At 35.0% G+C, this 15,925-nt stretch overlaps 1 protein-coding gene across 1 annotated transcript in view; it reads left to right on the top strand.

Annotated features, from left to right (window-relative positions):
* The window catches only part of PTPRQ (protein tyrosine phosphatase receptor type Q), a 200,353-nt gene that overhangs the window by 18,313 nt on the left and 166,115 nt on the right, over positions 1–15,925 (top strand). Inside the window, exons 9-14 of the mRNA XM_035002069.1 lie at positions 2,712–2,884; positions 11,738–11,918; positions 13,229–13,390; positions 13,495–13,674; positions 14,270–14,377; positions 14,519–14,800. Of these exons, the coding sequence (XP_034857960.1) occupies positions 2,712–2,884; positions 11,738–11,918; positions 13,229–13,390; positions 13,495–13,674; positions 14,270–14,377; positions 14,519–14,800 (1,086 nt within the window). The remainder of the gene's footprint in view (positions 1–2,711; positions 2,885–11,737; positions 11,919–13,228; positions 13,391–13,494; positions 13,675–14,269; positions 14,378–14,518; positions 14,801–15,925) is intronic.

Here is a 15,925-nt window from a genome sequence, read left to right as displayed (position 1 = left end):
AATGTATTTTTTTTTTTTTGCCCCAGTACCATTTGTTTCCATTTTATTTTTTTCTCATACTTTTTCATTTGAAAGCTTAAAATCATTTGGAACATTATTTATCCTTTATATGTCTATTCTGTTTCTCATTTATTAATAAAATTTATAGATGTATTGACTTGAGAATGATTCTTAGGTAATCCCCGTGGACAACACCTCAGAATTGATGCTGAACCATGAATAATTGCCTTGTGTATTTGATTTTCTTTAGTTAATTTGGTATCAATATTAAAGGAGTTTGATTTAATCCATACTTCTCTGGTTTCCTCATAAGAATTTGTGGTGTAAGAGATCAAGTATCTTCCGAAGGACAAGGACAAGGACAAATGGAGTCGTTTCCTTTATCCCTCAAGCTTTTTCTTCTTTCATTGAAAAAAAAAAGAGAGAGATAGCTTTACAGTTGTTCTTATACAGGTTTGGGATACATTTTTAGCATAATATAGAACCACTTAATCTTTACTTGAACTGTAATTTAAAAAGGCATTGTGTTATAGAGCAATACTTATTAAGTTATATTGAAAAATATCTTGTAAATTAGAAGATTTATTCTTCTCTTTGATTAAATAAGGGACAGTAAAAAAATATATATATATCTATACACACACACATATACACACCTTTTTTTTCTTTTTTGCTGTACTGGGTAGTTTTTGGTATTCCACTAGATTAATGTGTTATATCAAATGGAAGTGACACTTTACTTATTTTTTTGGTAGGCAGCATTTCCTTACCTGTTAGTCTGATCAATGTAGTCATTAAATTGTTTCTTCAATTGAGGTTCTACACAAGTTCAAATTAAATGGAAAAATGCCAGATCTCTTCCATGAATTATGTTATACAATACTGGCCAAGGCTTTGTCTACATAGCAACTCTAAAATAAAATGTAGAAGAAAGGTGGAATGGGAGCTTTACTATTTAAATGGCTGTGTTATTTTCATAGTACACAGTTGATTGGAAAGTTGCTCTGCCTTTGAAAATATGTATGTTGGTAAATATGATAAAAACATAAGGACAAATATATGTTAGGGACAATATATATTTTATATATACTTATACAAGAGGTAACCTGTGCAAAAGGTTTTTATCTATCTTTTTTCTCGCTCAATTCTCAAGTGCCTAGAATAATGACCAAAAGATGAGGGCTCAGTCTGCTGAATTATGGAGTGAATCAATGATTATAGGGTCCTAGTCTAGAACTCTTCCTCTACCCTTCACAGGTCAAACTGTTTTTCCTTCAGATTAGAAGTTCTGTGTGGAGAGATCAATATGAAGAGTTATCCTTCTATATAAAGAAATATTGAAATGTTTTTAGAAAAGGCGATTTAAAGAATTAGCAAGTTACAGTTGTACTTTCATGTTTATATCTCAATTTTGAGCACAGGTGTTACTATGTGCTGGACACGAAAATCTTGGCTGCAGTAGGAATGAAAATCTTAGGCAAGAATGACTCATTCATTCATCTAGCTATTAACTATTTAAAAACATTTAGAAATATTTATATTGTTACACTATCTAGGGGGCTTTGTAAGTGGTTACTTCATAGAGGCAAAGAAAAAAACTCAATCTATGGAATGAGAACTCCATACCGTTTCCTATATGGTTAAGGTAAGCATAATTATGTTAACTAATTTTAAATAATATTTACAGGAGTTGTGACATTAATTTTCAATTCCTTTCTGTTATCTTAAAAGGGAAAAGGGTCATTCTCTATTTATATTATATCCCTGAAGTGCCTCTGTTCTAAATGATATGAAATAGCTTAGGGAAATAAATTTGATGTTTTACTACATCTTGATCATAAGTAGTTATATTATTTTCTTTCTTGAGCATTTCACTCAAGGTTCCTTATGGTAACCTTGCATAGTAATAAGAGTAATATAATTTTACCCACTTTATAGATTAACAAAATTAGGGGAGGGGTTAATTGGCTGTTCATAATCACACTAGCTATAAACAAAAAGTAGACAAAAGCCCAGGGCATGTTTATCCTTGATCCATTATTGCTCCTATGGTACTGGGAGGTTTACTGGATGTCACTCTTGGTCACTTTCTAACTAGAATTTACGTAAGTACTTGGTGCTTTATTGTAAACCAGTTGTTAGTTTGTTTCTGCTTCTCTTTATTACTGAAAAGAGTAAGGGTACCTGAAATTAGAGACTCATAATTCATTTGTAAAATCAGCAGACCAAAATCAGTCAACTCTTCAAGCAATCTAATGTTGTAAGTTGAAAGACAACCACATTGAATTTACCAACTACATTTCATTTCATACAAAGTCTTCTGGATATTGTTTTTAGATATGTTGTTATAATTTTATAAAGCTTTCAGGGTTTCTATTGGGCATTAATCATCCCTAAACAGCTTTCTCTGGGAAGTTATTTTGATTAATGAATTTGTTTCAAACAAATATTATGACATTTTGATTTGAGGAAATTACTCCATGTTATCCTATTTCTTACTTACATTTTTTAGAACAATCTGTAGAAATTTAACTTTATCTATATATTTAAAGAATCTTATACATGTTTAATTGTTAATAAATAGTAAATTGTTTTAGTCTAATAGACTTTCTTACAAATCTTAAATGGTGAGCTAAGAATTTAGGGAATTTTTAAAATTTAAAAATATACTTTTAAATTCTTCCCTCCTTATTCATTTTTTTTTTTTTTAGTTCCAGGTGCAATATTTGATTTACAACTTGCAGAAGTAGAAGCTACACAAATAAGAATTACTTGGAAGAAACCACAACAACCAAATGGAATCATTAACCAATACCGAGTCAAAGTTCTAGTTTCAGAGACAGGAGTAATTCTGGAAAATACTTTGCTCACAGGAAAAGATGAGGTATTCACTTTCATTTCACATCGTGGTGAGCCTTTTCTCCTTGGATTTGGCCCTGATAACTTGGAAGACTTTCCAGCATTCAAACATAAAATATTTGATAAGCATCATGGTACAAAGTGAAGTAAATTTGGGCTATGTTGATAATCTAGCTAGGTCATATTTCATTTTAGAACCTACATTATTAGTTAAATGCTATTATTCTTTTTCAGTATATAAAAATGTTAACTGAAAAATTAAATAGAACTAAAGGTGCTTCCATAAGTGAATATTATTATGGTAATTCAGTTAATGAATTGTTTAGAAACTCCTGTTATGATTTAAACACTCCTTCTAGGCTTGCTTGCAATTTGGAACAGTTGCCAGTGAAAGGCACAGTATTTCGTAGTTGTTGTTGACAAATGACTTGTCCTGTTCAGTCTTTGGAAGCTATTTTTTTCAGAGCTACATCATTTTAAAAAAGAACCAAGCAAAGTATGTTTGATTAAAGAAAGCAAATGGCAGTACCTGGGTGGCTCAGTTCGTTAAGTGTCTGACTCTTGGTTTTGGCTCAGGTCATGATCTCAGAGTTGTGAGGGCGAGCCCATGTCCCTTTCCCTGCAATGAGGGAGTCTGCTTGAGGTTCTCTCTCTTCCTCTCCCCCTACCCCTCCACCTGCTTGCTCTCTCTCTCTCAAATAAATAAATCTTAAAAAAAAAAAAGAAAGAAAGAAAGCAGCTGGCTAAATAATGGAGGTTAAGCCATTCATAGATATAAGAGGACAATGTCTTTGCCTCTATTCACAATGGAAGTCTTATTTTTTTCCCCTTTGTTTCTATTAGAAGTACAGGCCACACTGGTTTCCCTTTCCTGTCTTCATTCACCTTGCCCAGCCAGCTATTCATCTGTGAGGGCCCTGTAAGTCACCAGATTAGTCACATTCAAGTATGGATACAAAAATAAATGTACTTAGGACCAGTGAATCCAATCACAGGCCTTGAAAGAGCTACCTGATGGCTGTTCATCAATTGGCTTCTACTGTTTTGGTCCAGAATCACTGCTTTTTCTAGCTGTGCTATTGTTTTTCCCCATACATATTGTCCACTCTATTTCTAGTCTCTGCTTTCTTCCACTTCTTTTACATACTTGAAAATTGATGTTACTATGTACTCAAAGCACTCTGGCTGCCCAGGATTTACGATTCCAAATTATTCACCATCTCTAGTGCAGGATTAAAATTCAATCCTATGTTTACTCCTTTTCTTTGTGTAAAAGATGTGAGTTATGCTTTCTCTGATACTCTAGTTGACAACTCAGGCAAAGGGCAAGAGCTTAAACCTTTGTTCCAGCTGAGATGGTCTTAAATTAGATAGTTATCTGTTTTGGGACTAGGTGACAGATCTCCCACTTCTGTTAATGACATCTGTTGAGTGGCCAGACACACCTGTTTTTCTCTTGAAGCTAAGATGTTCTAGATAGACTTCTTTGTGATTCTGCCTCTGTCTATGTGGCTTGTAATCCCTGTGATACACTGAAGAGAACGTGAGCTTTGGGGTCATATAAATGTGGGTTTATATCCTGGTCACTTAATGGGCTCTACAATAGAGAGATTAAGAACATGGACCTACGAGGCAGAATGCTTGGGTTTAAACTTTGGTTTTGCCATTATGGTTGGTTTAATCTTAGGAAAGCTGGCCTGACCTCTCTCATCTTCAGTTTCCTCTTCTCAAAGATAGAGATTATAAGAGTCCCTATAACAAAGAGTATTAATGAGGATTTAATGGGTTAATGTCCATAAAAGAGTTTAGAACAGTACGTGGTATGTGGTAAGTGCTATGCTAAATTATTGTGACCTGTTGTGATTATTAATCATGGCATTAGAACTGTCACCCTGATTGACATATATTATTAGTTTCTTTATCCTCCCTCAATGAAAGGACACATTACGTCTCCTTATTTCTATGATGGTATCTTTCTTTATTAGATCAGGCCTATTATTGATATTTCTGTTTTTCCATGTGACTGATGTTTGGGTTCATCTTTCAGGAAGTTGATCTGGAGAGAGAGATATGGCAGAGGCTCTAAATCCAAATGGACTTCGGTCCTAGCCTTGGCTCTGCCATTTACTAGCTCTATAACCTTGGACAAGTCAACTTTTGGAGACTTGGTATAAAGCAGGGCTTATATACTCAGCTTACAGGGTGAGGAGTAGGGACATAATAGATAAAACCTCTGGTTTAGTGTATTCATTTATTACCCTTCATCTTGACCGTGATACTGGATAAGGACTTTTACCTTTCATTCACTCTTCTACTTCTCAAAGTATGGCCTCCACACTGTTTCACAAGAATTATCTAAGTTCTTGAAATCTTATTAGAAGTCACCAGTGACCTCTTAAGTGTCAAATAATGTGGTAATATATTTTTAAGTGTCCCCATCTTCATTGTCTCCTCCAGAATCCATTTTTCTGCTCTCCCACTTTCCAGCTTTTGAGTATTTTCTGCCTCATGCTTCCTCCACTTTCATATGCTATGACTTTGCAAAACTTTGGTCTTGTAAAATGAAAATTGAAACGGCTAGTTCTCCTGTAATTTTCTAACTCCTTCATTGTAAAGGTGTTCCAGACAGTTCTGTTTTCAGCCTTCTTCTTACACTTTCTTTCAATGATCACACAATTTCAGTCACAGCTTCCTACCTGAATGATCCCTTTGCCTTGCTTTCTATTCTGGTCTTTCTCTGACACTCTGTTCCTAATGGCAACCATTTGTAGGGAGGTTCTGTCAGGGTTTATCACATCTGAACTCATTTTCCCTCATAAAAGAAAACAAAAATCCTTTTTGGGGTAATGGCCTGGTTTATGACCAGAAGGAGGAGACAAAGCTGGGATACACCTTGGAACAGATACTTGACAGAGATTTGGGGATGGCGATGGAGACCTGTGAAGGTTTTCACAGAACACACAAGAAGAAAGTCTATCTAGACAATTAATAGTTTCAGTTATGAAGAACAAAGTCTGGAGAGAGACTAATTTGAAGCCTAGATACCAAATAACTAGTTTTAGAGTTCCTTTATTTCTTGGACTGGGCACACCACAGCTCTCTGACCTGAAGGTCATTGTCTAAGCACTGAGAAGGTCCTTATGGTGCTTTTACATGCCTGATATTTCTCTTTTCAGATTATGGCCTTGTTACTCTTTGTGTCATAAAGGCTCAGAACCATGGGGCTATCTCTGTCTTGGGTTATACTTAGCATTCAATAGTCATTCAATATTAAGCCAATTATTTTAACCTCCAAAGGGTGATGCATACATCTATATTTCATTCCTGTATCTGCACTGCAGCTCAGGATTGCATAGTCTCTTGCCTGGACTATTGTTGTCTTACTGCCTTAGTTTTCCATTGTTGTATAACAATTTGCCACAAGCTCAAGACAATTCATATTAATTTATTATCTCATAGTTTCTGTAGGTCAGGAATCCACATAGCTTAGATGGATTCTCTACTTAGGGTCTCGTAATACTGCAATCAAGGGCAGACTATGCTGTGTTCTCGTCTGGTGGCTTAACTGGGAAGAAGCCATTTCCAGACTCAGAGTTTCAGCAGATTTAACTTCCTATTGACTGTAAAACTGAGGGCCTCAGTTTTTTGACTGGAGACTAGCCTTAGTTCCAGTTCATAGAGGCCTCCACAGGAGAATTGTCACAAGGATTTTCCCAACATGGTCGGTTATCTATCTATCTATCAATCTATCTATCTATCTATCTATCTATCTATCTATCTATCTATTTATTTATTTTATTTTTATTTTAAAATTTAATTTTATTATATTTGTCCCCATACAGTACTTCATTAGTTTTTGATGTAGTGTTCCATGATTCATTGTTTTTGTATAACATCCAGTGCTCCATGCACTATGTGCCCTCCTGAATACCCATCACTGGGCTAACCCATCCCCCCACCCCCCTCTCAACATGGTCATTTAGTTCATCATGCCAGCAAGGGGAATCTATATGGTATAATGTAAACATAAGAATGACATCCTCTCACCTTTGCCTTATTTCATTGGTTAGATGCAAATCATAGTTCCCACACAACAGGAGGGGATTATACAAATGCATGAACAATAGGAGGTAGGAATAATAGGGGGGGCCACATGAGAGACTGTCCACCACACTCTCCCAGCCCACTATTTTATATTTCACACATCTATTAGAATAATCCTTCCAGATTTAAGTATATTATTTATACTTCTCTCTAATGAGAAGTAACTAAATAAGAATTGAGAACAGATGGGGAAGGTATGTATCTATTTAAGAAATCTAACTCCTTAGTATCATTGCAGAAAGTCAGTCACCCTTATTGAAAAATTTTTTCCAGTGACCTTTTATGGTTTGTTTATTTCTTAATAAATAGGGGTTATTTGAGCATGCTGAAACATGTATAAGATTTCACTTTCAGTATTTAAACAAATACTTGAAAAAATATATTAGAAAATTTAATCTTAGTGTTTGAAGACTTTTATTTCAACTTCCAAATTTATATATGAATCGCATGTATAACATGCCTAATAAATGATTGGGAATCCAGCCTCTGCTAAAATATTTGATCAACTCTGATAATAGGGTATCTACTACCACAAAAGCAGGTCCTATTCTATGAACTTAAAAATATTCTTCTTTATGACGTCCCAGGCATGTATTTATTAAGTAACTACAAAGTTCCAGGCACTCTGTTAGGTCCAGAAGATACACAGATGAATAAGAAACTACTCTGTTCTTTAACTGTTTGGAACTGAACTATTTGTCTTCTAATGTTTACCAATTTGTCCCATCTCTTTTCTCTAGACCCACATGGTATGAGCTCAGAATTTGGAACCAGGGAAATGTGTTTTAATCCTACCTCTGCTATGACTAGTTTTGTGAACTTTAACAGACAACTGTAAAATGGAGATCTTGATACCTAACTCTTTGGGCTATAATGAAGTGATATCACATGGGTGAAAGTACTTAGCACCACATTTGACACATAGTTGTTTTAAATGTTATTCTTTGTAGTAGTAACAACAATACATAGTGATTTATTTTTTTATCATTTGAAGATGATGGTCATGATTTCCCTAAAGCTTAACATCCTCAGTTTCTTATCAGCTATGGTTTCTGGATCCTTCATATTATTGATTACTCTCCTATGTATATTTTCCAGTTTGTCACTGAGCCTCTTAATCATCTGAACACAATAGTCCATATGTAATTTGATTAGATCCAAATTCAGAAGAACTATTTTCTACCTTGATGTTCATTTCTTACTTCTTTCAATGCAAAGAATAAAACTAATTTCTTTGCAAAACTCATTCCACTGAGACTAAAATCTGAAAAATTTTTAATTCATCTCTTTATGGACTGCTCTTAATTTGAATTTCACACTCAGATCTCATCCTGTACTTGTTCTTCTAGTAGAATCCTGGGGCATTTTCTCCCCAAAGACACCATCTTGCTGCCTAGTGTTACAAATTTCTGAGATTCATACAGATACATCTTTTCATCTGATATGTTTCACAAGTATATCAATATTTGTCATTGGTGAACATGAGAAGAAAGCCAGCTAAATGCTTGACCAATTGCTATGGAATGAAGGTGACAGGACTCAAGAGTAGTTTGGAAATGCTTGAGATAAAGTTTACTTTATTGACCATTAGGAACAGAAAAAGAATTAAGCCTTAAGGGTTGTCACCCAAAAATATGCAGAAGGAAATAATATCCATTAGGTTTCCAAACATATGCTAATTGCAGACTTTTCTTTTTACTACTGCTTAATAACAGAGAGCATAAATCATGTTATAGTTTATAATAAAATATAGAAACATTTCTTAAGAATAAGTCACTTGTTCCATTAATTCAATCCAGTAGACTTCCAGTGAGTCTAAATTGATAGACGTAATGGAGATTTTTTAAGAAATAAAATCACATTAGCTATAATGAAGGTTATTACACATAGAATCAGGTTGGTTTGTACAGATGGATTAGGAATTTAGCTCTGAAGAACTGTAATTCTTTCACATAAATTCCAAAGATTCTTGGGTAGCATATGAGAGGCCTTTCATGTTGATGAACTGTGACATTCCCTAAGTCAATTGTGTTCAACTAAGGGAGAGTTTGCTCTCCAGTTGGCGATCACTGGAGACATTTTTCTTTGTCACAACTGAGGAGATGCTTCGCGTGGGTAGGGACCAGGGATGCTGCTAACCTTCCCACAACAAAACATTATCTAACACAGAATGTCAGTAGAGCTGAGGTTGAGAGCCCTGGACTAACTCAGTGAGTCTGAAACCTTTAGGGGTTGTGGTGGGCTTCTTTTCTCTTCCATTTCTCTCATGTCGACTTTGGCCCCTTCCAATTACTTTCTTAAGTTCTAGTTCTTTCCCATCATTTTTGCTCTTAAAATATTTTTTATTCATCCTTTGAAAAACCCAATATCTAATGCCTTTTTAAGAGAGGCAAAGTGTGAGAAATATTCATGGCACAGTCCTCTCAGTGATAACAAATAACATTCTGGGTTGTTGTGAAACCAATGTTCAAATCATTGCCCCAGTTAGGGAGGGTCTTTCCAGAATACCAGAATTTGAGAGAAATTCAGAAAGCCAAAATTATTTAGGTCAACTCTTCTATTGAAATGGCAGTTTGTCAACAGAGATGCTTAATTTAGTTAATTGATGGGATGCTGTGGCATAACTCTCAATAATTTATCTTACGTGGAGTGTAAAATATCAGGAGATTTAATGCAAAGTTTTAGTTCACGGGGAAATTGTTTGTACTACTTCATTGCACCTTCCGTAGTGCTTTGTACGCAGTAGATTCTCAAAGAGCGGCTGATTGATAGTGGAAACAGCTGTGTGTTTCAAGCATAAACTATTGACTGGAATACCGGAGCATCTCTGAATTATGTGTTTGTGATTCATGCCCTCCCTGATTTCCCTGTGGAGGCAGAGCTGAAGTGAGCCGTTGGAAGATCGAAGACCTTTAACTTGTCCCATATAGAGTTCCCTATCCAGAGTTCTTTATTGCAACAATTTTAGAATAGATCTCATAGGTGTTCCCCTGCTTTTCATCACAATACTCTTCTGGCTAAAGATGTAACAAGATTTAGATAATTTTATTTTATAAATATCATTTGGAGAACCAGAGATTTCCTTGGATCATTTCTCCATTCTTTTATGTCTCAGAAAAGTCAATATTCCAGTGACCTATCTTTGTAGATGGTTAAACAAACGGCCTTAAAATTTCTTGCCTTACTGAAATTTTTCCTGAGAACCTCTTAGTTTTTTTAAAATACTAAGTATTGATGTTATTTAGGAATAAAAACTCTGTTTTTGGCTCTAGGACTAAAGACAACCCCAAAACATGTAAGATAATTAAAAGATAAGAGTACCAAAAGTTATTTACATAAATAAAACCTTTATTATATATTACAAGTTTGAGAGAGCATGTGAGTGTGAGAGAGCATGGAGTTGGGAAGGAATAAAATGATTTTCTTTTTTTTTAAAAAAAGCATTTTTGTTTTTCTTAAAAGGTGAGTTTTGAAGCAGAACTTGAAAAGTAATGAACCAAAAGCAAGTAGTTCTTGCAATGTCTTTTTTTTTTTAATGATTTTATCTTGGAAAATTTTGAACAGATATGAAAGTAGAGAAGAGAATGTAATAACCCCCTATTTGCCCCTCACCTGGATTCAGTAACTAACATCCTGTCATACTGGCATCAGCTGTTTCCCATTGTTACTGTTGCCTTGGACATATTTTAGAATAAATTCCAGACTTCCCATTTTGCTCCTACGTGCCTACTTAATAACAAATCTCTAAAACTCATGGACATTTTAATTCATATAACGATTCCATTACCACAACTATCAGAATTACTAATATTGTTTTGGTATCATCTAATATCTAGAACATATTCACATTTTCCTGATTATTTTTGAAGCCTATGTTGGTAGATATGTACTAATTAGAATCCAAAGTTCACACATTTCATTTGGTTGTTAAGTCTCTTAAGGCAACATTTACTTTGATTAATGTTTAGTCTTATTTCCGAGGTTGAAAACTACACAAAATACCTAATAGTATTTGGCTCAAATAACCTTTCCTCAATCAGTTATGCTTTGTGGGAAGGGGGAAAGGAGAGTCATCTTGTTATCCCAATAGAAACTCTTCTGCATTTATCTGTAATGTGCCCCTGATATTTTCACTTCAGTATCTGTTACTTTGGTGAACTTGACATGTGTGAAGTACATTATGGGATCTAGGAGCAATCACAGTTACTTAAAATATTCTTTACGTCCAGAGCCTTGGATAGGCTATTTGAAAGCGATTGCCATGCAGTTTTGTTCATGTCTGTAACTTCACTTGATCAAAGATAAACTATTATTGATGTATCAAGCAGGCATACAAGCCTCTCACACCTCATATGCAAATGAGAACACACAGATAGAGAAGCAAAACATATTTTAATAGGGCAGTGTGCCTAGAACACTTACTTTTGGGGGTGAATGGTTTTAAAAGTTTAGTTATGAAACCTCTGTATGAGGATGTCTAATTTTACAATAATTAACTCAAATCGGAAACAAATATCCCCTTCATCCCACAATACAGTATTGATCTCTTAAGATAATGGAGTGATCAGGATGTGTTAAAATGATGCAGGAATTTAATAGCTCTAGAATGAAATCTGGGAATGTAAAGGAAGACAGTAGTTGTGGATATAATACTGTCTTTTTAAAAGGTGTGATTCCAAAGTTGCTAGTTTTTTAATTAAGCTAAATACTTGAGTGAAGTCATTATTAAGTGTAAATGTTACAGTCATTTTAAATAGTCTGTTTTTAATTACAGTATATAGATGACCCCATGACTCCAGAAACTGTGAACAAAGAAGAGTCAATGGCAGAATTATTTGAGGGTTCAGCAGAGATACCTTCAGACCTCTACTCACTTGCTTCAGCTATATATAACAGTCATGCGCGTAATAATTTCCCTGTGAGGAACCGAGCTGAAGACCAGCATTCAGCAGTTGGTAGGTACAGTATTTATGTTCTTTGAAGCGTATTTCAAACAATCAGTACTAGCTAGCACAGATATGAACCTTAGCTTAGAGTTCAACCAAATTATTAATGGTTCATGGGCTGGAGTCAGATTTTTTCTTCTTCAACTGTTGGATAACCTCATGCAGCAAATGGTTATGCCACACAGGCAGGCGTTGGCCCCTCCTAACCCATTTGACCTTCCTCCTAGAGAAAGTAGCACCCTAGAGTCTCTGGCCAAGCTGCATAGACAATCAGTTATTACAGTTGCCAAAGCAGGTGTGATGGGGAGGGATTAACATATCTTCAAATCATTTACAGGCCTCACACTCTCTGCAGCTTTTGACTAATAGGTTTTCAAATGTCACTAAAGGTAAATAGGTCAGAAAGTTACAACTCTAGTGCATGGGGTGATAAACAGGTGTAGGTGACCCCAGCGATGTGGTGATGTCATTAGTGTATACACTTGCTTTTCAGGGTCAATGGATCTTACTGTTTCTAAAAGAAGAATGCCATATATACCAAATTAAAAATAGTTGGTTACATGACGCAGATCTAGATGATCTCTCTGGTCATTCTAAAAGTGAGAAGAATATTTTTTTCATTGCCTTTTTTTCTGATTCAGTAGTTGTCTCATTCCAAATTAAAAGTATTATGTTATTTTATTGATGCAGAATTAGTCAAAAATATCACATTACATTTGATATATGTTTATTTCATTTACTGATCCATTTTGAGCTGTGCAAAGACTGGAGCAACACTAAAAATTAAGAGGCCCACAATTTCTGATACAGATGTTTCCTTGAGTATTTGTCTGGCCTAATTGTTATTTAACATTGTTGGACGCACAGGTTCTTAATAAAAAAAAATTAACATTATTTGAAATCCTTGTTCAGACATATTTATGTGTCAGTTATCCAAGCATGCTTACTTTAAACCCCCAAGGGGTTTGATAAAGGTATGGTATTTTTTTAGTCCAAATAAGTCTCATTTCGATAACATTCACATTACAACATAGCATTGACTTATAACATTTTAATTTGATATTATTACCTCATCTTTCATTTCAGAGAAAATTCCTAGCCAGTCCCTTTCAGAAGGTTGTATTTTCTCAAAACACTAGTCTCATGTTCCAAGATGTATATATTATTAATTATACATGTTTATTATTTACACATATTTTTATTATTTTGCATAAAGGAGTACATAGAAAAATTAATGACTAATGTGAAATCAAGTTTAAGGTTTCACTCTGTGAGGAAAAATAATTTTGATCATGATTTTTTTAACTGATTTCAAATAGGAACTACAAGGAATCTGTATATCACCAACATTGCTGCTGAACAGCTGTCTTATGTTATCAGGAGACTTGTACCTTTCACTGAGCACATGATTAGTGTATCTGCTTTCACCATCATGGGAGAAGGACCACCAACGGTTCTCAATGTGAGGACACGTGAGCAAGGTAAGAATGTATTTCCTTTGAAATAATTACCTGCAAATACTGCTCTTACACATTGTAATACTTTTTCTTTTTGCTCACATTAATTGTTCATTCTTCTTTACAAGTGCCAAGCTCCATTCAAATTATAAACTATAAAAATATTAGTTCTTCATCTATTTTGTTGTATTGGGATCCTCCAGAATATCCCAATGGAAAAATAACTCATTATACCATTTATGCAATGGAACTGGATACAAACAGAGCATTCCAGATGACTACTAGAGATAACAGCTTTCTCATAACAGGTAGAACAATCTTTTTTAAAACATTGCTTTTCTGATGAAAATATGCATCTCTTTTTGCCTTAAACACTGCAGGACATGTGCTGCCTCATTTCAGATTTTCTTATGCTGTGCTGCCATGGACATCTTGAAAAATGTGAAGAAATAACTTGATTAAATGTGTTTTTCTTTATCTATATTTATCTACAAAAAAAAGAGATCATCAGATCACCAAGTATTGTAGGGATATACTTAACCCAGAGAATTTTATATCTTGTACACTGAAGTAAAGTGTTAAAAGCTTGAATGAATGAATGTGAAAATCAGCTGAAGTTACTGAGCTGACATGCTGTTTGTGCCAAGTCAACATAGTCCTTGCAGCGTGCCAAAAATTATTTTTCAGCTTCAATGATTACCCTAATATTCAGGAAAGAACTAAAATATCATCAACATGGGAAGACCCTCACGCCTGAGGAATTTTGGGACAATGAGATTACAAGGAAACTGACTTGGAGAGCCAGTCTCCCAAATAAATTATTTTCACTAGTCCTGTGTCAAATGACCCTAATCCATGAATGCTATTTTATGATCTTTAAACAGATTACTGTTGTCATTATAGGGTTAAAGAAATACACGAAATATAAAATGAGAGTGGCTGCCTCAACCCATGTTGGAGAAGGTTCTTTGTCTGAAGAAAATGACATCTTTGTGAGAACTCCAGAAGATGGTAAGAATATCAGGTGCAATTTTAATAAAGAGAAGCAAGTAGTGTTGCATGCTTACTGCTGTCTATCTCATGCTCCCTTAGTGGCTGAAGCAATTAGCATGAAAAAATACATGTATTTAAAATTTTGTTTTCATCCCCCAGAACCAGAATCATCACCTCAAGATATTGAAGTTATTGATGTTACTGCAAGTGAAATAAATTTGAAGTGGTCACCACCTGAGAAACCCAATGGGATTATTGTTGCTTATGAAGTGCTGTATAAAAATATGGACACCTTGTTTATGAAGAACACCTCAACCACAAACATAATTTTAGGGGGCTTAAAACCTTACACCCTCTACAACATTTCTGTCAGGTCATATACCAGATTTGGTCATGGCAATCAGTTATCTTCTTTACTCTCTGTAAGGACTTCTGAGACTGGTAAGTTTTTTGTTTGCTGTTTAATAATACATAGTAATGAAGTAAACATGGCTGACAATTGTCATATTGTTTATATTTTAAGTAACCTAAAATCTCTTATTCTTTTTCGTATAACCCAGAAATTTATTTATTTATTTATTTTTTTCTGGGAAGGTGTGGGGAAAAGGCTTGCTGTGTCGATTGTTAAAGTCTGCTTTACATATATGGGAACTCCAAAATAAAATCAGTGAATTTTTCAAGTGAAAGACCTTGAGAAACCAAGGAATCCTTCAGAGTACCTGTAAAATAACTACGTGTTTGCAGATTAGGTAAAGGCAGAGCCCACTCATAAGAATAGATTCCTGTCCTCCAATGAGGTATGTATATAGAAAGAGGTGCAGAGGGGCGCCTGGGTGGCTCAGTTGGTTAAGCGACTGCCTTTGGCTCAGGTCATGATCCTGGAGTCCCAGGATCGAGTCCCGCATCGGGCTCCCTGCTCGGCAGGGAGTCTGCTTCTCCCTCTGACCCTCCCCCCTCTCCTGCTCTCTCTCTCTCATTCTCTCTCCCAAATAAATAATATCTTTAAAAAAAAAAAAAAAAGAAAGAGGTGCAGAGTAGGAGCATACGAAGGGCATGCCTGGTTGAGTCTTATGGAGGAGATAGCATCTGACCTGGATCTTAAAGAATAGGGTAGAGTGGATGTTTTTGAAGTTGTTGGGTGGGTAGGGAGGGGAATATCCTGGAAGCAAGGAATTACACTCTTGTGTTTCAGTTTCAGTGCTACAAGATGATTAGAACAAGTTTATTGTTATATTATGTTTATAATCATATATTGGAGCATCACTCTTAAGCCAACTCTGTAGTTTATGCTGAGAATTAATAAAAAATATAAAGTTTCTGTTTTACTCCTACTTTTAAAATTAAATATCTGTTGACTAGCTACTGGCTGAACCATATGGAATTACTATTCCTATGGGTCATAGTGGCCAAGTATCAGCAATTTCATATGGTTCAGCCACATGCTATATGTGAGGCCCTGTCTCTAACCTTAAGGATATAGGAATCTAGTAAAGCAGTTTATCTTTGAACAGGAGTATCTTCTTGAGACTGGTCACAGAAATTAATAAAATGAGATGACATAAAAGA

Source organism: Mirounga leonina, unplaced genomic scaffold (assembly GCF_011800145.1).
Source record: "Mirounga leonina isolate KUSES-001 unplaced genomic scaffold, KU_Mleo_1.0 Mir_126, whole genome shotgun sequence".
NCBI lineage: Eukaryota > Metazoa > Chordata > Mammalia > Carnivora > Phocidae > Mirounga > Mirounga leonina.
The sequence above is the reverse complement of the archived record's forward strand: the minus strand, read 5'-3'. Positions and strand labels throughout refer to the sequence as shown.